We start from the raw sequence: 22935 nt of genomic DNA, 5'->3' as shown, positions 1-22935 counted from the left end.
TGCCGGTCCCTCCACAGCCAGGGAGGACATCATGTGCCAGTCACACCTCTGCTGGCAGCACTGGCCATCTGGACCGCGCCCTGCAGAAGAATATGTCCGGTCAGGCCCAGATGAGTCTGAGAATCACCAGTGACCAGAGGCTATGGGTCTCCCGTGTGACATGTTTTTGAGATGAAATGTTGCAACAGTTGTGGAAAATACTGGAATAGCTGTTGCACGTTGACCTTCTGGAGTTTTGCACCTTGCATTTTAATTTTGTGTTCTTTAATGTCCTTTTTGTATGTTTTGTTTGGCTTGAGGAACTGGAATATGAACCCTTTCCTTAAAAGCAGAATGGGGGCACGGGAACGGTCCACCCAACCTCTGTTGGATCCTGCAGGGCCCATGTGGCCTGGGTAGGCTTGTTAGCCTCTCTGGACTTTTCACATCTGAAAATCGGGACAAGCCTATCTTGTAAGAATGTAATTAGAACATTCCTTAAAGTGCTGGATATACAACAAGTACCCCTGAATGGGTGCCGTTTGTGATGATGATACACTCATCACATCTCCTGTCTGTTCTGACTCACTGTTGATTTTATTTGCCCAGCACTTCGTTATTAGAAAGAAACATCAGAAGGGATTCAGAGACGCCGTTGCCTCCTCCCCGGACCTTGCGAGTGGTCTCTCTTCTCTCCCTCCTGGGGCAGGGCAGGTGCAGCCCCCTCACCTACCTGTTGGTGCTCACAGGTGCTGTCTAGGCCAGTGGGTGTCAGAATGTGCTCCCAGACCAGCAGGACCGCAGCACCTGTGGTCATTCTGGAAATGTAATTCTCAGGCCCCTCTGCAGATCTGCTGCACAGAATCTCTGAGCTGGGGCCCAGGAACGGGCAGAACAAGCCCTGGGGGTGACTCTGCTGCACATTCAGGTGTGAGGAGCCCCCACCTAGGCCGTGTGAGCAGTTAGGCAGAAGGCGAGTGCTGCCCAGCAGTGATGGGCGAGGCGGCTTCCGGCAGGGCAGGGGGAGCACCATGGGGCAATGCTCTGGCCGCTCCCCATGTGCAGTAGGCAATTATGTGAGAGAAAAGGAATATTCCAGCTCCTGCGTATGTTCCTGTTCTATAGCTACTACAGCAGATAAATCAAAGTCTCCAATTTTGAAGAATGACCAGCAGCACTGATTTGTTCTATTATTAATAATTTCAAGGCGAGGACACTGGGTAAGAATGGAAGAATTAGAAGTTTCTGGCACCTAATAGATATGGGAGTCTCAGTGGCACTGTGTCTTTCTGTAACTGTTTTAACAGGTACAAACTCTTTAAAGCGCTTCTTCTCTCAGGCAGTGAGCCAGGCTTTGTAACTGGGGTTATTTACATGCACAGCAAGTTGAACCCTGTGCTGCCCCTGAGTTGGAGGCGCCAGCTGTGAGGCTTGTGTTGGTGATTTTGGTTGTGAGTCGCAGGTCTTGTCAATTTGCAGACGCACTACGCAGTCCAGGACACCAAGGGGTTCCACACCGAGGAGGAGATCGACGGCCTGCACGCCACCGTCGAATGCGAGCAGCCCCAGCCCGACCTGTACAAGTAAGCGGGGTCCCCGGGACCCCCACCTGCCACTTTCATTCCCTGAACATCTTCTTGGGTTTCACCTGCAGTGGTGCAGCAATATGCTTGTTTGGAAAGAGAATGTGAGTCACTGCTTAAAAAGTAAGACTGAGTCAAAAATACTTCACTTTTCACGGACTAGCACCATTCCAATCTGTAGCTTTTTATGCAAAGATTTGAAGTGGCTTCATGGAACAAAATTTATTGAAGAAAAATTAAGTTTTCTTAATTTTGAGGAGGTCATTTGTGGGTTAAGGAAAATCATTTAAGCCACGGCTAATGGGGACAGAAAGTTCACCGGGAAAGGTGGGAATGGAGCCGGGTGGTGCAGCCGCAGGCGGCGGCCTCTCAGCAAGGACCGCAGCTCACCTCATGGCTTCCTCACTGGGACAGGCAGGCGGCCGAGGGTGGGTGGAGCTGTGTGCTTTGGGGACAAGACCATGGGCACCGCTGTCACTAACTTGGCTTTTCTGTCGCCAGGTTTGTTGGTCGCATAAATGTTTACAATGATCTGAATGACCCTGTGGTGAGGTGAGTGCTTGCAAACCCTTCAGCCATTTTCATCTTTGTCGTTAGGTTAGAAATTCATTCTTTTATTGACAGGCGTTTTTCATGCTCGCTGCTCTGTTAGATCTTGAAAGTACAACTCTGCTTTACAAAAGGAGCAGGTTCCACTGTCTTGTCTCATCCATTCCCTTGAACACACATGTGTGCATGTTAAATAAATGGTAGTTGTGAAAAACATCCTCCTGCAAGACTCCTGTGTGTGGCTATCTCTTGCTCGGGAAACATAGGATCCCGCATTCTCAGGATTTATGTACCAGTACAGTATGTCTTCAGATAGGCAGTTGAAAGAAATCTAATTTGGAGGCCACTTTCTTGGAATGTGTTAATCTGCTCATAATCACCACTGTGATGTGTGTTTGGCTCAAGACCTATCTCAGGCTCACGTCTACCTGGGAACAGGGGATCCTGTCACCAGGGTCAAGTCCATGACGGGGCAGCTCGCAGTTGGGTGACCTCACCGACTACATCCCTATGACTTGGGGGTGGTCGGGCAGTGCCCGTTCACAGGAGAGAGTGGCCCTCAGACGCCTGGCCCGGAGGCCTGAGGCGGCCACACCTGAGAGCCAGCCTTTGCAGGGAGGGTGGCGCCTGCCTCATGGGCCTGGCATATTTTACCTGACAGTGTCTCAAGGTCCACCAATAGTTGCTGATGAGGTATTTGAATGTTACAGTTTAGAAAATTGGCTTTCAGTAGTTTTTGAAGTTGTTCCTTTTACATAAACTCCACTTGTTAGATAAATCTTTCTTCCAATGTAAGCAATCTCCAAGCTGTGGATACACTGGCATGTCATTGTGTATTAAAGAAAACATTTTCCCAGAAGTAGAAATAAAGCCAATGGGAAATTAGTGCCAAATAAATAGTTCTGAAATGTAAGTCCCAGGGGCTCATCTCATAGTAAGGTTCCTAACGTTATTGTTCTAAGGAAATAATTTGTGCACTTCTCAGCAAGTTTTTATCGTCATTATCTGTCCACTGGTTAGTAGGTGCTTTTCAGAGTTGATGGAGGCATTGCCTTGTTTTTCCTAAATATATCTTATTCTAAAGGTAAATTCCTGGTTACTTTGGAGAAATAAGCTGTATTTCTGTGTGTTGTAAGAATTACTTTGTGTTTGGGTGAATAGAATTAGGCTTATTCATGATGCCTCTGGGACGCATCTGGAATTGTAAACATCTCAGGTTTTTCTGCTTTTTATTCAGGCGAAGTTTATTACTGAGCAGCTTAGGAAGATAATTACTAACATATTTTGTATTTTGATGCTAAGTCTAGTTGTACTTTTTAGTATTTATACTCTTCAGTAGACTTTTATTATTTGTGTTTGTAAAGATGTTTATGAATTTGTGGTGTGACGGTTATGAATTATACATTCAAATTCTCAACTTATTCAGAGTGATATATTTGTTCTTCTTCCTGTCCAAACTAGAAGCAAAGTACTTTTTCAAGTAAATTGTTTTTAGACTTCCAGAGTCTCTTTTTAAAAGGGCTGTTTGCTTTCATAAACACTTATGACATGAATTACTCTAAGGGCTTTGCTAACAGAAGCCGACAGTCTTGTGACAACCGGACGGCCGGTCTGCAGCCCAGTGACTCCGACTTTGGTGACCGCCAGGTGGAAGCACCGCTGAGCCCCGAGGTGGCCCATCCAGGGCAGCTCTGTCCTCCCTCCCTGCCGTCAGCAGATGCAGTTCTGAGCTGTGTCAACCAAATACACTGAAAGCATTTTAAGTTCATAATACTCAGTAGGTTCTCAATGCTTCATGGCAAAAGGATTCATTATGCAGAGTATTAAGTACACAAATTAAAAGCAAACTTCAACAAATGCTTTCAAACTTTCCCTCCACCATAAGAGATCCTGAGGATGTTGTCAGTAGCAAGATTTGCACATTTGAATTTTGCTGCTCATTTCTCCTTTACTGCTTCAGAAATGAGAAGAGATTCTTTTTCCATCAACCAGGGAACCACTGGGTACTATGCCCCTCATGGCAGAGACTCGAGTCTCTGCGTGTTCACTGCTGAGAGTGCCGCTTGCTCTTCAGCACATGATTTTGAGCTCCTTGGTGTTGCTCGCTGCCCGCAGCAGCCGGGCACAACTGTCAGCTTGCGGTCCCTGCGTGAGTGAATCTCTGCGGCTGGGCTGCTCCGTTCTTAGGGCCCTGCTAGTATCCTTAGCTTCATATTTAGAATGTGACTATGTGAGAGGAGATCCCCGAGTCTCAGTGGGGACGTGACAGAAGCACATGAAATTTGCGTGAATCACATGGCCCTGGTCTGCAGCTCTTCCAGAACCTTCTGGGACCCTCCAGTTTAGGTGTCCTCCGACTTGAGGCGTGTTGGGCACAGGTTGCTGGGCCCCAGCCCAGGGTTTCTGACTCTGGCCCTCGTGGGCTCCCGTGGGAGTGCTGGGTCGCTGCTAGGCACCTGGGCCCAGCAGTGGAGGGCCTGGGACCCTGAGACCCCGCATCCCACAGCCCACACGGTGAGCGAGGAAGGGTCCCCCTGAGCAGCGTGCCTGCCCCACAGACAGAGACCGCACTTGCACAGGGCCTGGGCCACTGCTGGGCCCTGCTAGGAGCACATCCACGTGCAAACTATTCCTTCTCGAGCTGAGATGGGATCTGGGAAGCGGACGTATGGCTTTGCCATCTCTGTCTCACTGTCCTCGGTCTGCTCTGGTCGTGTCTGATCGTCCTTCTCTTTACAGGCCCCTGGGATCAGAGAACTTGCTTCTTAGAGGAGCCACACTCAAGAACACCGAGAAAATCTTCGGTAAATATTTAATTAGTATATTATTAATAATAACTTCTAAAATTAAGAATACTTTACGGATAGCTAAAATCCGCAGTGGTGGCCTGAGGGCGTTTCCCTGTGCCCTGAGGTGCTGCAGACTTGTGGCAGAGATAATTCGCCCTCGCTAAGACTTAGGTCAGTGTTAAGGGATAACCGAAAGCCACAAAGCAGTGGCATCGGATAACACAGCTCTCGTATTAGGTGCCTTTAGTTTTTGACTTGAAAACGTACAGTTGTATCCAAGAAGAATTCACAAAACATAGTTCTGTAGGAAATTTCTCTTAACCTGTGTCTTTCTGTGCTAGTGTCTCTCACTGTGGTGGGTTATTTCCTATGTTTGAATTAAATGAGAAAACTTTTCAAAATACACAAGTGTGCCCCCCTTACAGAAAACCCACTACACGTGTCCCTCGGTATCCGGGGGGGAGGAGAGTGTTGGTTCCAGGACCCCTCACCGACACCAAAATCCAGGAATGCTCAAGCCCGTTATATGAAACGGTGTAGTGTTTGCACATAACCTTCCTACATCCTCCCGTGTGCTTTAAATCATCTCCGTTACTTACAATCCCAATGCAATGTGAATGCTATGGAAATAATTGTTACGCTGTGTTGTTTTAATTTATATGTTTTTATTGTTGTTATTTTATTGGATTGTTACTTTATTTAATGAAATATTTTCCATCCCTAGTTGGTAGAACCCCCAGTTGTGGAGGGCACACGGTATTTTAAAATATGAACTTTAGAAAAAATAAAGTACAGATTGCTGTCTATACATGAAAAGTATTTGTTCTAAAGAATGCCATTGTTTGACTAGGAATAGGTGGCTTGCCTAGTGAAATTAAAACTATGATCGGTTTTACCAGAGAACCCACTTTCACCATAGCTGTGCGTGACGTACCGTGAAGGCACTTGCATCGTTGTCATCACACCCTTCCTCTCTGCAGGTGTTGCTATCTACACGGGCATGGAAACCAAAATGGCATTAAATTATCAGTCGAAATCCCAGAAGCGATCTGCTGTAGAAAAGTAAGGCTCTACGTCTCGTTTCACGTGGGTAACATCTGTGGTTTAAAGCGGTCATCAACCACTGTAGGCATGAAAACATGTTCCTCGTGGTCTCCTTAGCGGTCCCTGTGCCTGGCTGCACCACGTCTTGGCTGCTGTCGAGCTGGTTGTCAGGCTGACTGTCTCGTTTCCTGGTGAGGTGACCACCACACACCTTCCTGCCTGAGCTTCCCACTCTCAGTGCTGGGCCAGCAGCGCTGCCTCTTGAGGACTCTCTGTCTTGCAGGTGCCGCAGTCTGTCGGATGCCCAACAGCTCCTCCTCTATTTCATAAGAAAGTCAAGAGGTCATGGGCTCCCTTTCAACTCTAGGGTTTGCCGGAAACCACATATTTTCTGATACGGTTTTACTAAGAAAAGCATTCACAGAAAGAACTGAGTCTTCATTAGACAGTCAAGTCCTTATGATGATATATCAAGATGATGGTTGAATTTGTGAGAAAATGCATTCTGGAATTTTTGTCTTCCTTGTCCCTTGTTAAAACCATTTTCTTGCTTGGTGTGGACAACTGAGGGGTCACCAAACCGTTTAGTAAAGAGCCGTGTGCTGTTTATTGACTGTCTAGGAGACTGGGGGTGTGTCCTGCCTGCTTTGTGCAAGTCGACCTGGAAACGGGGTCAGGGTCTCTGGGCGCCTGTGGCTGTGCCAGTTGGAAAAAGGGAGATTGGCTTCTGATAAGCAAAAATACTTTGTTCCAGATGTCCACACGTGAAAAATAGGTTTCAGAAATAGAGATTGGAAAATAAAACCCTCGCAAGATGTGCTGAGACCTTGGTTAAGGATCAGCCGTTTTCCTCTACTGAGGACGTTTCCTTTCAGAGCAGTCACTTTCCCTTCCTCCCTCCCTCCCTCCTTCACGGTGGTAATCAGTAAATTATGAACTCATTTTTTGATGCTTAATGGTAGGAAAAATTGATTTTGGGTATTGTTTTAAATTATAGAACTCTAGACTGCACAGAAATCCTTGTGAGCAATGTGGTCTGTGCAGTCTTCCCTCCTGTTTACAAACTGTCCCTTTTCTTGGTTGTTTGCCTGGAGGCCTCTGGAATTACCTGCCAGCGACCCTGGAGGGAACGCAGGCAGGCGTGACTGAGCATCGGCCGAGGGCACTTGCTGCAGCGCACGCAGCTGTGCTTTCCCTGCGGTTTCTCTCAGCGTTGTCTCCGTGTTTGTGGGACAGGAGGCGCAGAGCTCATTCCTTCAGAGGACGATACCTCAGTAACTGTTATGTCCTTTTGTTCCAGATCCATGAATGTGTTCCTCATCGTGTACCTCTGCATCCTCATCAGTAAAGCTCTGATCAACACTGTGCTGAAGTACGTGTGGCAGAGTGAACCATTTCGAGATGAGCCGTGGTATAACCAGAAAACTGAGTCAGAAAGACAGAGGAATCTGGTATGGAAAAACGACTCCCTTTGTGTGACTAGGGATGTCCCCGTGTTCTTTGTTTAGGGGGTGCCCGGTAAATATTTAGTAATGATTATGAGTTACCTGGTTACCTGGTACATGTTTGTGGTGAGTACATGGAAGAAAGGCACTGAGTCCAGAGCAGGGCTGTGTGCAAACCCAGACCTGTGTCCACCGAGTCTGGGGCAGAGCCGTGTGCAAACCCAGGCCCATGTGCACTGTGCTCTCAGCAGAGCCATATGCAAACCCAGGCCTGTCTCCACGGAGCTCTGAGCAGGCCCATGTGCACTGAGTCTGGGGCAGGGCCATGTGCAAACCCAGGCCCATGTACACTGAGCCCAGAGCAGGGCCATCTGTGTGTCAGCCCGTCCCGTCCCTCCCACAAAACCATCATGGCTTCAAAGATCAGAATAAACGTATGCACAAAAGTCATTCTTACCAGGCTTATTTTATTGACATTTCTAGGCTATTACCTAGCACGTTTGGTTATGTAAGGGTTGGAAAGGAATCACATGAAAGTTTGGTTATGTAAGTGTTGGAAAGGAATCACACGAAAGCTCAAAAGTAAACTTCCCTGTTGGCTCTCGGTCAGCATGGTCTCCCGTCACTGGCACACGACTGTCTTAACACATGGTTTAATCTCATCCCCTGGTGGGGTGGCACGGGCAGGGATGGCACCGGCTGTTCCAGCCCAGAAATCGGTTGACAGCGAATGAGGAACAGCCATGCCACCCCTGAGTAATGCTCATCTGTGGACTCTGAAATCTTGTGTTTGATAGCAGCCCTTGTGCAGCACGTGCCTGAGCTTAGGTCTTAGATGAGCCGCTGCGACCTAGCTGCTCCCTGGCAGAGGGCTGACAGCCAGGGTGCTCTCTCAGTTCCTCAGGGCGTTCACCGACTTCCTGGCCTTCATGGTCCTGTTCAACTACATCATCCCCGTGTCCATGTACGTCACCGTCGAGATGCAGAAGTTCCTGGGCTCCTACTTCATCACCTGGGATGAGGACATGTTTGACGAGGACACCGGCGAGGGACCGCTGGTGAACACGTCTGACCTGAACGAAGAGCTGGGGCAGGTCAGTGTCTACGGGTTGTCTCCCAGCCCCCGTCCCTTCCCCGTCTGCCCCCTCCACCCCGGTCTGCAGGTTCTGAACGGTCAGTAATGATTGAGCATGTCACTGGGCCATCCTCTGAATGGTCGAGGGACACTACTTCATTTTAATTCATGCACAGAGATGTGACTGATAACCAGTGAAAGTTGATAGCAAAGTTGATGTTTGGACTTTACCTAACAATTGATAGTGCTTTTATATGTGTAACTTATAATTACAAAATTAATTACATTAACCAATTGATATACCCTCCTGTGGGGAGCACCCAGCACCCCTCTGCCTTGATGGTGTGAACTGGGGCTGATGGGCGAAAGGTGGGTGCCAGGCGGCTGAGCGCCCTCCCAGGCCCCTGTCTTATGGGTGAGTTCTCAGAGCAGCTGTCATCTCCGCTCTAAAGATGAGCCGGCCAGACCTGGATCACTTCCGGTGCTTGGGGTCTTGCAGAATTCCCAGGCAACATCCAGATCCTGCCCTGAGTGACAGCTGTGTGGGCTGCGGCAGGTGGCTTCTATGCTCCACACCGTGAGTTCCTCAGTCAGTAAGAGGAGGGTGATGACAGATGCCTGCCTGGCCAGACCACAGTGGCCAGAGACAGAGGGCACCCAGGGCAGCATCTGGTGTGACTGCGCAGGTGTGTGTGGCTGTGGCCCTGCAGCGCCCCCTGCTGCACCGGGGCCCTGCATGGGTCTGGATTTGCAGGGGCAGGTCTGCTGCCCTGGGCCTGGGCCCAGGAGAGATGGTCTCAGTTTTCCCCACCCCAGAGGAGTGGCCTCCCCACCTTTCCCAGCCTGAATGTGGTAGGAAGGGCAGTTTGGGAAATGGTTATTCTTTGGTCTGGTCTTGTCTCGTCTCGTCTTTTCTTTTTTCCAAAAAAAAAAAGGAAAAGCCTTTGAGGAGCATTTTTGCAAATAGGGCTGTTTCAGACTGGTAACCAAAATCTCCCTCATCGCCCCCAAACAACAGTCTGTCAATAGAATCAAACTCTAGATACAAACTGCATTTATCCGCCTCCTGTGAGGAGCATTCCTTGCTGATAGATAACCTTTCCTTTGCTGATGAGTTTGGCTTTTTCAGTGTGTTCGTCTAGGATATTATATACCCATATGACAGCTTATTGTTCCAGTCAGCAGTGCGCAAATCATAATTTAGTTGCTCAGTAGTAGGATATTTTTATGTTAGAGTATTTCTTATCCTTTGCAATAACGGATGGTATATTTTGTGTATTCCTGAGAACTTCATTGGGAAAGAATTTTTTCAGTAACAAATATCCAGCAGTATTCAGTGGGGCAAATTCCTTCTCTCTCTGACCTGGTCCATCTCCCTGGAGTCCATCAAAGCAGCATTTGATGTCTGTCTTGCTGATTGAAGCCTGGCTCCAGCCAGGAGGCTGACCTGGCCCCTGGACATAAACTGAGGTTAGGACTAACGGACCAGCCCAGAAAATAAAGGTTTCAGCTGACTACCGGGTCAACGTGGGTGAAATTCACACACCCACTGTCATTTATACAGTAGAATAAGACCACTGCTCTTGTGTGTGAAGGAGAAACTCACCTGCCATTCCAGTGTCTGTGCCCACAACTAAAGCACTGTCTCCCTTCAAGACATTGTGCTACGTGCTCTGCACACCTTCTTATGTGATCCTGTCTGTGTCATGTGTGGTCAGTGTCATCACGTTTCTCAGATGAGACATGAGGCTGAATGATTATCCCAACAGCCTCAGTGACTCGGGGCAGGGCCTGCTCCATCCGTGAGTGTAAGTCCCTTGGAAAGTGTCTCTCGTGAGATCAGGTTAAGCAAGCCGACCGCGTTGCAGTGAGAGCCGCCTTTGTTCTGATGGCGAAGATGATAGTAGCATTGATTAGCACTTGACTTAGGGTTGGCTGTCTCCCTATGAGAACAGAAAATTACAGGCCAGTATCCATGATAAGTATAGTAGCAAAGATCCTCAACAAAATACTACAGACCAAACTCAATAGCACATTAAAAGAATCGTGTGCCATGATCAAGTGAGATTTATCCCTGGGATGCAAGTATGAACCAACATACACAAATCAATAAATGTGACATACCACCTTAACAAAATGAAGGATAAAAATGATATGACCATCTATTGATACAGAAAAGGCACTCAGCAAAATTTAACATCCTTGAATGATCAAATCTCTCAACAAATTAGGCATAGAAGGAATGTAGCTCAATATAATAAAGGCTGTATATGACAGATGTACAGCTGATGTCATAGTCGATGGAGGAAAGTTGAAAGCTTTTTCTTTAAAATCAAGAACAAGGCAAGGATGCCCCTCTCACCACTTCTAATCAACATAGTACTCAGAGTCCTAGCCAGAGTAAATAGGCAAGAAAAAGGAGTAAAAGTCATCCATACAGGAAAGGAAGAAGTTAAATTGTTTGCTGATGACATGATCATAGTCTTGAAAAGCCTAAAGATTCCACCAAAAAACTGTTAGCACTAATAAATAAATTCATTAAGTTTTCAGGACACAAAGTCAACATACAGAAACCATATTATTTCTGTACACCAACAACAAACTACCTGAAAAAGAAATCAAAGAATTTTGCAAACTTGTTTAATGTAACAAAGAAACAATCTCCCACAGTCTGTGGGCGGTGAACCCCTAGAAGTCCACTCCTTTTGAAACCGTGACTGGTGCTGGGGAGGAAACCTGGCTGCCGCGCGTGTGAGCTGGAGAGCCCAGCGCCTCTCCCCTGTGTCCTAACTCGCGCGGTGCCCGCAGGTGGAGTACGTCTTCACAGACAAGACGGGCACCCTCACGGAGAACAACATGGAGTTCAAGGAGTGCTGCATTGAAGGCCACGTCTACGTGCCCCACGTCGTCTGCAACGGGCAGGTCCTCCCAGACTCCTCGGGCATCGACATGATCGATTCCTCCCCTGGTGTCAGCAGCAGGGTAGGTGTCGTGTTCCCCTTTCTTCTGGCGTCCAGAAAGTCCGACTCCTCTGTGGGCTCCTGTGAGAAAGACAGTCACCTGTTGCAGTGTGTGCCAGTGTGCCAGCTGCCCGTAGGGTGAACCTGGTCAGCGATGCCCCTGCTAGAATCACCTGTTAGAACCTGGACAAGCAGGGCAGCTGGCATGCTGAAAGTAATGTGAGCGCACACAGCACTTGTGCATGCAAACACACATGTGCACACACACACGCACACCCCCGAACACTGTGGCTCCAGATCCCAGCACCTTGGGTGGGGCTGGGGTCCTCACTGTTGGCCTGGAGATGGTGCCCAGATTGGCGGCGACTGCAGAGCCCTGTGGGGTGTGCCGAGGAGCGAGTGGGCTCGTGTCAGGGGTGTGCAGTGGAGCCCTCTTGCTGCAAGGGCACTGTGTCCCCCTCTCATGTGCCCAGGTGGATTGTGGCACAGCAACCACCATCTTAACCACAGAGGCTCGTGGCTGTGGGGATGTGTCAGGGAGGAGCCCGTCCTCCTGCCCCCACCTGACCCTCCCCACCACACACATGCAGTGCCAGCACAGCCCTCCTGACCTTGACCACACATGAGAGTCCCAGGAAACTTCAGGCTCCTGGGAATGCAGCATGCAGCCAGGGCAGAGGGGGCCTCAGCCTGCTGTGACCTCAGATGTATCACTTCACCTTCCTAAACTTTAATTTCTGCAGCTACAAAATCAGGAGAATGGCTTCCTCTTCATAGGTTATCTTAGGTTGAAGTTTACTGTGCAAGTGCACACAGTGCTCCGTAAGTCACGTCTGGTATCAAGCGCATAGCTGTCAGGAGAGTGTTGCTGTCGCGTGGGTGCCAGGGCACAGGGTGTTGGTGGATGCCTATGTTGGCTGTGCTCCTGTGACACGAAGGTGCCCTTTGCTGCTGCTTGCGTGGACGCTTCACGAGTGTTGTCCTTTCTGAGCAGGTTGAAGCCCCTACACTGTCTGATAGTGTCACTGCCGGGTACAGCACCTCTCACTTGTCTGCGTTGATGCTAATCCCCGTGGAAGTTTCCCAGAGCGAGGAAGGAGCCCCCTTCAGATTCCACTTCATAACAGCGAAAGCAGAGCCGATAAGCCCTCCGCTGGCAGCCCCACACCTGCCGCTGCTCCCTCAACCCCTCACCCACTGTCTTTTGTACTTCCCGTCTGTCTTAAGCAGAGATGTATTTTTGCACTTTAATTTCCATAGGAACGTGAGGAGCTGTTTTTCCGGGCTCTCTGCCTCTGCCACACCGTCCAGGTGAAAGACGACGATAACGTGGATGGCCCCAGGATGTCACCGGACTCTGGGAAGTCCTGCGTGTACATCTCGTCCTCGCCGGATGAGGTGGCACTAGTGGAGGGCGTGCAGAGGTGGGTCAGAGTGAGCACGTGTCTCTGGTCAGGCTGCACCTAGTTCCAACCCCAGTCATGGCCTCATCTTGGGAATGGCCTCGATGCCACCCCGATGCCGCATGTCTCCCAAGCCTTTGTGCTTGGGGTGTCTGGCCCCTTGTGGTGAGCGCGGCCTGTGCCCTGGCACACGAGCCTCTACCACTGTTTTGTACGGTGTCTTTCCCTCCTGACGTCCCCAATGAGTCTGCAACAACCACAGGCTTTTAAAGGTAGAAAAAACCCTACACTTCCTTTAACACGAATCTCCTTCCTACATCTGAGAAAACTGAAACCCACATGTGAAGCAGCACTCCCGGGGTCAGGGCTTGGAGAGAGAGCAGGGCCAGGGTGTGGGTCTCCTACTGTTCGCTGCTTTTTCCTTGGGTCACAGCACATTAGCATTAGCGTTGTGCACCCTCCTTGAAGATCCTTTTACTGGGAGCTCTTGCTTCCTCATGAGATATGGCATTTTTAGCAAACACTTGGGAAGATACGTTAAACCTTCCAGATGTGTAGCATAATTTCAAGTCAGGGAAATCTTTTTCACATTCTCAGGCCTCACGATTCTTATGTACTAGTAAAGACGCTAAATCTCGCCTCCGCCTGCCAGTAATATATGGGTGTCGCCTTTAAGGACTGAATGATGGGGGGAATAACACGTTAGTGCCTCTTCCCTAATCAGGGCAGTGTTTTGTTGGGTTTCCCTCAAGCAATTGGATTAGTGGCCCAGATATACAAATGATGTCACCGCACACCTTTATTGTATAAGCCCACATGTGTCTGAGCGAGGCTTCCCATAACTAGACACGTCTCTTCCTGGAAAGCCGGTACCCACGAATTGAGCTGCACGCAGTCACAGGTGTCCGAGGTCGGGGCAGGCTGTCCCGGCCTGGCCTTTAGATGCACCAGTGCCGAGCTTCCCTTGGGCCTCCCCACGTTCGCACAGAGCAACCGCCTCATGGCTGCGCATAGTGTTGGGAAGTATGTCCATCTCCCGTCTTCTGCCGCCTCTCCTGCTCGAAGCTGCGCCTTTGTCTCTTTGCCCAGCGGGCAGGTGCCTACAGCCCTGAGGGGCACTGGCCTCAGGTGTGCGGGACGGGGTGCTGCACGGACGGGGGCTCCGAAGGTGCAGGTGGACTGCCTGCTGGGCCTGGCGCCCCGTCAGTGACAGGACAGGGTCGGCCTGGAGAGGGACAGTCTCTGAGGGTCCTTCATTCTGAACTTGAATTCTCTGCTAAACAACAAGGTAAAAAGCCCATTGGTCAGAAAGTAAAAACGCTGATAGAAACAGGGCTCGGGAGCCCCAGAGCTGCTGCTGCCTTTCTGGAAAGGGTTGGTGAAACGAGAACCCGCCTCGCTGTGCCACTAGCGGGGTCGGGTAAGGTGGAAATTCTGTTGCTCTTGGAGAATGTTTTGACTTGGTGAATACATTCAGTATTATAATTTCCTGACTTTATAATGCAGTTTAGAACTTCTGTTTTATGGAAAGTGTTTGTTTTCCCAAAAGAAAGCTTTTCTAAAATGTAAAACAAATATTCTATGAAAGAGATATCAGAATTTTGAGTTAACCCTGGATTTGCCTTCTCATTGCAGACTGGGCTTTACATACCTGAGGCTCAAAGACAGTTACATGGAGATACTCAACAGGGACAGTGACATCGAGAGGTATGTACCCCACACGTTAAAATACGCTCACGATGAAGAGTGGTCTTTACAAGGTTTTTCATGGTCTTTGTGTTCCTGGCACAACTCGCTCCCTCCTCTTCCTGTAACATCCCCAGGAATGATGTGGGAACTTTCTGGAGACCTGCCTGGCAGTCAGAGGAGAGGTTGGATGGTACTGAGCCCCGCGTGTCCCGGACGGTTCTCCTTGGGGATGTAAATTGGTGTTCAGTGAAAAAGCGTTTCGCCATCAAATACGTGTGGGGTTAAGCCACCTAAGTCAGGTTTTACTGCAGCTCCTCAGGGTCTCTGTCGAGTTCTGACTCCACGAGGGGAGCAGTTGAGCAGCTGCCCTGAGGTGGAGCGCAGCCCGCGTGTCTGGGAGCACGGCGTGCCACTGAGGGCAGTTTGAGCACCGATGCCTTGAGTGGCCAGTTTCACAGCTGATTGTTTTACTTTTCCTGTCTTTAAAGATCTTTCATTCTTGGGGACTGTGTTGGTCTCCAGTTGCCTGTCCCTGAGACACATGACCCACCTTGTTCTGAGGCAGGAGGTTGGGTAGCGCATGTCTCCTTTGTCACAGCAGGAACCTGCAGTGATAAGACGAGCAGAGACGGGTGGCCAAGGACATAGGATTTGGTGGTGATGTCCTCAAAAGAACTGGATTTTAAAAGTTTCGTTCTTAAGGAAAATAAACTCCCAGGTTAAAGAGTGGAAGCCCGTCCCCAGCTGGGCACCTCGCCACAGGGGCACCCCAGGCAGTGACCTCGGGTCGGGAATTCTTGTTTCTAACGGAGACGGCAGCGAGGTCGCTGCCGGGACTAGAGCACACGTCTGGGCCCCGTGGAGGGATGCCCAGCTCCAGGCTGGCGCCAACGCCGAGAGACCCTGCTCAGCTTCCTGCCGGGTCTTCAGCCCCAAGGAGTTTTCCGAGGTAGCTGCAGGGGTTGCTGAGCTGTTTTTGATGTTCCAAATGACACACAGATATTACAAATTTTCTGGTAGTAATACTGCACAGGCTCACTAGAATATCAGTGTTCTTAGCTTTTTTTATGGTTTTTATCAACTTAAAGATTTGTTATTGGGGATCCCAAAACTCGATACTGCTTTATAGGTCTGTGTCCCAGAGCTTTAGCGAAGTCTGTCAGTGCGTGAGAAAGGCAGCTGCTCGACACCCAAACTCGGGGCCGTCACTGGCGTGTCCTGGGGCATGGTGAGGTCAGGGCCTCCCTTCAGGCTCCTCTGGGCACAGAGGCCTCTCGGAGGTACCCGGGCACGGTGGGCTTCTGGCCATCCTTTAGGGGGTTGGCGGTTACACGGATTCGATACCGTGCAGACCAAGGTGGATTCCGCAACTGTCCACATTTCTGTTTCAGATTTGAATTGCTGGAAATTTTGAGCTTTGATTCAGTAAGAAGAAGAATGAGTGTAATTGTAAAGTCTGCTACAGGTAGAAATTTCTTTTTCTCTTGATTTCTTACGTTATACATGGTGATTGTTTTTTATTCTGATGGCTGAATTCTGTAGGAACTTTAAAGATTTAGGGTTTAAGAACCATTCTTGTTTTCTTTTTTTCTAATATAGATAAACCATTTCATAATACTGATTTTTTTATTTAAAAAAATAAAGTTGTTTTTTTTTTTTGTAATGAGTTTACTGCCAGAACACAGGTGTCGTGAAAAGCACCCCTAAAAGCCAAAACTGGAAAGGAAAAGACTCACGTGAACATCATCTTTGGTTGGACACGCAGATTCAGGCATGTCCACCACCTCCAGCCGTCTGAGCTACAGAAGTGGGGTCGACAGAAGAACCATCGAGAAATTGTAGGAAGAGGCTGCGGCAATGGGAAGGGCTCCTTCCAGGGTGCCCGGGTCTTGGATGAGCTGAAAGCTGAGTGTGGCGTGGTGTTGTCACTGATCTCTCCTATGGAAATGTGAGACCAGCAAATACTACATGACTGTCCTTGATGCCCCAGGACACAGGGACTTTCTGAAGAACTTGGTTACAGGCACATCTCGGGCTGACCGAGCTGTCCTGGGTGTTGCTGCTGGCGTTGGTGAATGTGAAGCTGGAATCTCCAGGAACGGGCAGACCGTGAGCACCCCCTTCTGGCCCCCACGCTGGGTAAGAAACGAATAAATGTTGGTGTTAGCAAAATGGCTTCCATGGAGCTGCCCCGCAGCCAGAGGAGATTTGAGGTAATTGTTAAAGACCTCAGACTCACATGAAGAAAATCAGCCACAACCCCGACAGTAGCATTTGTGTCAATTTCTGGTTAAAATGGTGAGAACCTGCTGGAGCCTAGTGCTAACATGCCCTGGTTCACGGGCTGGAAAGTCCCCTGAAAAGACGGCACTGCCCCTGGAACCACGCTGCTTGGAGCTCTGCATCACGTCCTGCCACCAGCTCGTCCAACTGACAGGCCCTGGCACCTGCCACTCAGGACATCCACAGCATCGATGGCATTGGTGCTGGCCCGTGGGCTGAGTGGAGACTGGGGTTCTCACTCCTGGCACAGTGGTCGCCTTTGCTCCTGTCATGTTACAACTGACGTAGAGTGTGTGGAAATGCACCAGGAAGCTTTGAGCGAAGCTCTTCTAGGGGACAATGTGGGCTTCAACATAAAGAATGTGTCTGTCAAAGGTGTTCATCGTGGCAACATCGCTGGTGACAGCAAAATGACCCCCACCCTGAGGAAGCGGCTGGTTCACTGCTCAGGTGATTGTCCGGAATCACCCAGGCCAAGTCAGCACTGGACTGGACTGTCACACAGCTCTTGGTGCCTGCAGGTCTGCTGTGCTGAAGGAAAAGGTTGATCGCCTCTCTGGTAAGAAGCTGGAGGGTGGCCCAAAATTCTTGAAATCTCATGACACTGCCATCGTTGATGTGGTTCCTGGCAAGCCCTTAGGTGTCAAGAGCTTCTAGACTGTCCTCTGATGTTCATGACATGAGACAGACGGTTGCTGTGGTGTTGTCAGAGCAGGGGACAAGAAGCCTGCGGTGCTGATACGGCCACCACGTCTTCCCAGGAATGTCAGGAGGCTGAATGATGATCCCTAACGCTGCCACCCCCATCTCAATCAGCGGCACAAGATGTCCCAGTACCCTGTGTCTCAATTGGCCATTTAACTTTAATAGATTAGTTAATGATAATGATGCATCATAAAACCTGCAGAAGGAAAGTAGACTGCTTTATGGACTATTTTTATTTCTTTTTGTGTGGCAGTTTTAAGTTCTTAGTTTTTAAAATCAGTACTTTTTAATGGAAACAACTTGACCAAAACTCTGACACAGAATTTTGAGACCCATTAAAACAAACTTTAATGGGAAAAAAAATAATAAAGTAAAACTGTTTTAAATGTTTAGGAATGAGTGCTATGCTAAACACCCACAGCCTTGCTTTGTGCGTCTTCCTTAGTGTTGAGTTGGCATTGTTTCACTACCGAAAATTGCAGGTTTGACCCCATTTACGAGCACCGTAGCTTTCCTTCACACATATCTAAATAATAACATGTTTTTAAATCATTTTTTATGAAAAAGTAATATAGGCCTGCAAATATATCTGTAATAATGTTCAAAGTACTACATGAAGTGAGCTCTGTTGGTTGTCCGGTTGCCGTTAACAATGCATCTTTATTCGAGGAGAACAGACTTTGTCTGTGCCTTGGAGGCGGGAATGGTAAACAGTGTGGGCTGTGTAGTCAACCCCCACACCCCCTGCAGGGACCTTTCAGCAGCCTCTGTGCATGAGCCCTCTCAGGCGGGGGGTCTTAAGTCCACTGGCTCTGGGCTGTCCCTGAAGCCACACAGCCAGCTCCTCAGGGTCCTCGTGGCTCCCTCTTGCCTGTGGCCGCCTCTTCTGGCCAGGCTGTCTCCACCAAGGCCCTCCCAGGAGTTCCCACCCACCGTGACATCCCATGTGCTCCGGCAGACAGCCAGCCTCTTCCCTGTCCTCACCCTGTCATGTCCACCACGCAGTGGGCCACAGGCCCCATAATACTGCAGCCCCACACCTCTGTTCCCCAGCACTCAAGGCTCAGCCACCCTGGTTCTTGGTCCTTGGCTGGCTGTACAACCCCAGCTTCCTGGGGGCTCCCCCGTGGCTCTTCATGGGCTTCTCGGGACCCTGCTGTGCTCACTGCCCACTGTGTCAGGCCTGTGGTCACAGCAGTAGGCACCACTCCGCCAGCATCCTCCCCAGGATGCTGCCAGCGTCTGCAGAGGTGACTGTCTATTGCCCAAGGCAGTCCAGGCTTTCCTCCCGCCTGGCGTGGACTGTACGTGTGGAAGGCCTTTGCAAGGCCAGCCCTGAGCATCCTAGTGCAGAACCCCCACTGTGCTACGCGGTACTCTCCCTGCAGCACTACCCGCCACTGAGTATGCAGTAAATGCCGGTATATTCAGTTTGCTCAGGGCAACTTAAAAATGGCATTTCACCAAGAGATGCAGGATCTTGCTCTTCACTGTTTCCCCAAACGAGACGATGCCAGGCTGTATTTATCTCTCTGGAAAGCTTCCTGGTAAGCAACCAAGTGCAGCCGCCACCCTGGAGCTAAGCAGACTTGAGTCAAGAGCCTCGTGTCAGTGGTTTCCTGACACTCGCACTGAGAGGATCCCATTGCAGCGTGAAGGACACAACGTGGAGCCTCTTCAACAGCCACTCTGACCTTCCTCCAGCCAGGACCTTTGTTTCTCTTCTGAGGCTGGCGAGGGGGGTGCAGGGTGCCGCAGCACGGCTCTTCACAGCATCATACAAGTGGCTTTTCCCAGAGCTCGCCACCGTGTCACATGCAGCCCCCGCGGCATCCGCAGCATCACCGCCGAGTCAGTTAGCAAATGATATGGACAAGAGCAGGTGCCAAAGAGACTTTTGCTGACAGTCACAGGACGTACAACAATCTGTGTACCATGGTGCCCATAACTCCTGCAGGATGTATGAGAATCTGTATACCAGGGGTGCCCATAACTCCTGGAGAGAGAGGTCTTGCCAGCCGGACAAAGGGTCCTGCAGTACGGTGTCCGGGGACAATTCCAGGTGTGTGAGGTGCAGGAGGCCACTGCATCCTGCACTGAGAGTTTGAGCCATTCTGAATTGCCAGGATAAAGGCATCAAATGGTGAGATTACCTTATCAATCTTCTTGCCACATGGCTTTCCCTGTAAACATGTGGAGCCGAGTTGTTGAGCTGTGCGGGAGATGTTGCTCAAGGCCATGGTGAGGGCCACGGTGCTCAGGAAGGGACACACCTGCCACCCTCAGAGCTGCCTCCCGTCACACTCACAGACGGTCTCGGGCACGTCCGAACTACCAAGACCTCGGTGTTGGTATCATGGCCTACACCACGGAATCTTCATAAATAACTTCCATGTCCATCAAAAAGCTTTGAAGAGGAGTTCAATCACATTAAAAATTTGAGTCTGGGGCAGTCTCACCATTAGAATGTTCTTGTCCACCAGGAGACATCTGTAAATTTCCCAGGGCATCTCTGAGGAAATGCGTGCCTTGCCCTCTGAAACCAGCCACCGTCTCAATTAATTTTAAGGAAGTTTTGAATATTTAATTAAAGAAGTTGTTCTCCCGAGAGATGTGCACTAATTGCACGGGTTCCACCTCCTGATGGGCGGGTGGGGGTGTTGCAGCCCCGGCAGCCGCCATACCTTTAGGGAGACCCACTTCCGAAGTCTGTGTCCCGTGGTACGTGCTTTCACATGATTCACTGCAGCTGATTTTGAGGAAGGACTTGGGAAGTCCAAGCCGCTGGGCTGCTGCTGCTTGCAGAGAGACATGAAACCTGGCTTTCTGGGACGTTCTCTGCCGGTACTCTGTCCACCTGAGGTGAAATGTTAAGCAATCCGTGTAGCACCTAACTTGGGAAGAAAAAAACAAAAAGCACTAACTTTGCACTGTCTTGGAGCTGCTTGTCGGGCATCCTATTTTCTACCATGAGGCAGCCATTTCTGAGACCTTTGCTGTCATGTGTGATTTTCCATGTTCTTGAGCTGGTGTGTGTGGGACACAGCAAGAGCCAAGCCCTCAGGGAGCTTGGACTGTGGTTTTGCATCACTGACCCTTCTCCAGATGGCTCCAAAGAGCCCCCTCGATGCTGGAGTGGACGGTCCACAGTCACCCACCAGGCACGCATGGCCACACAACGCACCTGATCCCTGTGTGCTGGTCTTGTCACACGAGTGTGAGCTACCATGGGTCAGGGACCAGCTCATCCAAAGAGCTGGTAAAGCAGGTGCCAAACTCCTGTAGATGAAGTTTTGCTCCGTCCTCCAGATATTTTATTCAAAGGCTCTCCTTGAACAAGTCTTCGGGCCGAAGGTGTCCTGTGTCCTCAGTGGGTATAAAGGATCTGACAAGTCAAGATGGTGGGGAAGTTAAAGCATTCATGACCCACTCGCATGCACCCTTCGACATGAAATATGAGTTTTCTGGGGAAAAATGTCATTGTTCAAGAATGCATCAGTGCGTTATCTAGACTACAATTCTTGTTCTAAAACATATCTGATGACGCACGAGCGTTGGTGGAATTGTGTGTGGCGGTCGGGGATGGTTCTGCAATCAGGGTGGTGGTATGACCAGTCCTGGCACCTGCTTTCCCAAGGCGAGCGACCAGGAATCTCAGCCATAAACCCGCAGGGCCTCGTGGGCATGTCTACGAGGGACTCCCTATGCCAGCAGGTTCCTGCTCAGCCTGTTCTCGCAGCTCCGTGTACTTGCAGTGCAGCATTTCTGGCGCCGTCCTTTCTTGCCCCAGGTTGGCACTGACCCTGGCTGTGGACTTCTGTGAGCATGAGTCATGTCCACGTCCCATCTGTCCTCCCCATTTGTGGATCCCAGGATTAAGTGCTTCCTGGATCTAGGAAAAAGGAAAGGTGGACCCCTGACACTACGCCTGCACCCATGGGCCTGGTCCCAGCTCTGGTCATCAGCCGATGTGCCCCTTCCCCGCGTCCCTGTCGACCCACCTGCCAGCTTCTGGTGCTCTCTGGATTTGGTCCCTGAGATACTTCCCGTGGGCCATCAGTGTCCAGCAAGGCTTAGGGCTCTGTCCTGGTCAGAGAACCGGGCATTCGAGCTTCCTAAGAACGTAGCTCAGGCTACAGCTGGGCCCCCAAACAGCCCTGTGGGTGCTGTGATGGAATATAATGGAGTTTCCATGAGCCACAGCACGAACAGGCCACCTGGCAGAGCACTGCATGGTTCCCAGGCTAGCAGAGTCTTTATTCGAGGACCGGGGCCCTCTGGCTGTCACATCAGAGCTGGCGTCTGCATCTCTACCACATGCCAGAGTGTTGTCCTCGACTCAGCTGGAGGAGAAACTCCCTGTCTTGAGGAGTGAGAAGCATTTGGAGCACAAACGTGGTCAAAGTAGTCCCGACACTGCTGGGAGTGTGAGGAAAAATAATACAAAAGATGTGTCCTGTGACCCTTTTAAAGCCAAGGGTGACCTGGACATCTCATTCTGTGTCAGGATGATGGCTTTCCGAGGGGATTTGGTGTTCACCTTCCAGTATTTCGGCAAACCGCGGCCCCCTTCCGAGTCGGCCACAACGGGCCCCATCTCAGGGCATCTCATTGCTCCTTTGCGTTGGCACCAGAAAGAAGACAGAAGGGTTAGGAGACTGAACGTCTGGGAGCCAGTTTCTCTTCCTCGTTCCTAACTTTCCCATGTGATTTTTAGGGTTGTAGGAATAAAATGAGCCTTTGGGATAATCTGTAGGTTTAATTTTTTCCCTGACTGTAGCATGTTAACTGGTCTATGAACATCTTCTTTCCAATGTTCTCAGCACTGGTGTCTGTGGTTTTTGTTTTTAATAATGGCATATCTTGAAAAATAATTTTGTCTTTTCCATATTGTGATTAAACATCTTTTTTCCCCCTCATTTTATAGGAGAAATTTATCTGTTTTGCAAAGGAGCAGACTCGTCAATATTCCCCAGGGTGATCGAAGGCAAAGTCGATCAGATCCGATCCAGGGTGGAGCGAAATGCAGTGGTAAGATGGGACTGGGGCGGCTGCCTTGTTCTCCTGCATCAGGGAGGGATTTCCATGCATGAAAGCTCCTGGCTGAGAAGTTATATCATGTCCCCTAAGAGAACATTTCGAAGGCAGAATGGGCCACATGTGAACAAGACAGGAAGCCCCTGCTGAACTCTGCTCCGGGGCACACAGGCCACCTCCTCTGTGGACCCCGTGCGTGTCTTCACTTTGAGGTGGGGGCTGAGTGGGTTGGTGTTTGGGGGGGTCAGATCGATAAACACATTTGTGGCTATTGTATTGGCGCAGGTAGATCTGTGTCCTGAAGGATTTCTAGTGATTCGCCTCAGACATGAATGAGCACTTTCTTCACCTACTTGGTTTTCTTTCTGCATCTGGTTCTTAAGCCTGTGACTTG

The 22935-nt window shown here is 49.8% G+C and overlaps 1 protein-coding gene and 1 pseudogene across 13 annotated transcripts in view; both read left to right on the top strand.

Moving 5' to 3' along the window:
• Positions 1 to 22935, top strand: part of ATP11A (ATPase phospholipid transporting 11A) — a 150441-nt gene that overhangs the window by 92752 nt on the left and 34754 nt on the right. For all 13 annotated transcript variants that reach the window (XR_006739007.1, XM_045567550.1, XM_045567558.1 and 10 more), the window contains exons 7-17: positions 1459 to 1562; positions 2064 to 2114; positions 4851 to 4915; positions 5881 to 5962; positions 7245 to 7395; positions 8286 to 8483; positions 11273 to 11446; positions 12685 to 12848; positions 14463 to 14534; positions 15908 to 15981; positions 22432 to 22535. Coding sequence is in view for 12 of the 13 variants with exons in the window: in XM_045567550.1 (XP_045423506.1) it covers positions 1459 to 1562; positions 2064 to 2114; positions 4851 to 4915; positions 5881 to 5962; positions 7245 to 7395; positions 8286 to 8483; positions 11273 to 11446; positions 12685 to 12848; positions 14463 to 14534; positions 15908 to 15981; positions 22432 to 22535 (1239 nt within the window). In the remaining variant the exon portion in view is untranslated. The remainder of the gene's footprint in view (positions 1 to 1458; positions 1563 to 2063; positions 2115 to 4850; positions 4916 to 5880; positions 5963 to 7244; positions 7396 to 8285; positions 8484 to 11272; positions 11447 to 12684; positions 12849 to 14462; positions 14535 to 15907; positions 15982 to 22431; positions 22536 to 22935) is intronic.
• LOC123649428 lies at positions 16146 to 17848 on the top strand (annotated as a pseudogene).

Source organism: Lemur catta, chromosome 13 (genome assembly GCF_020740605.2).
Source record: "Lemur catta isolate mLemCat1 chromosome 13, mLemCat1.pri, whole genome shotgun sequence".
Classification (NCBI taxonomy): Eukaryota; Metazoa; Chordata; class Mammalia; order Primates; family Lemuridae; genus Lemur; species Lemur catta.
This window is presented reverse-complemented; position numbering and strand designations above follow the sequence as displayed.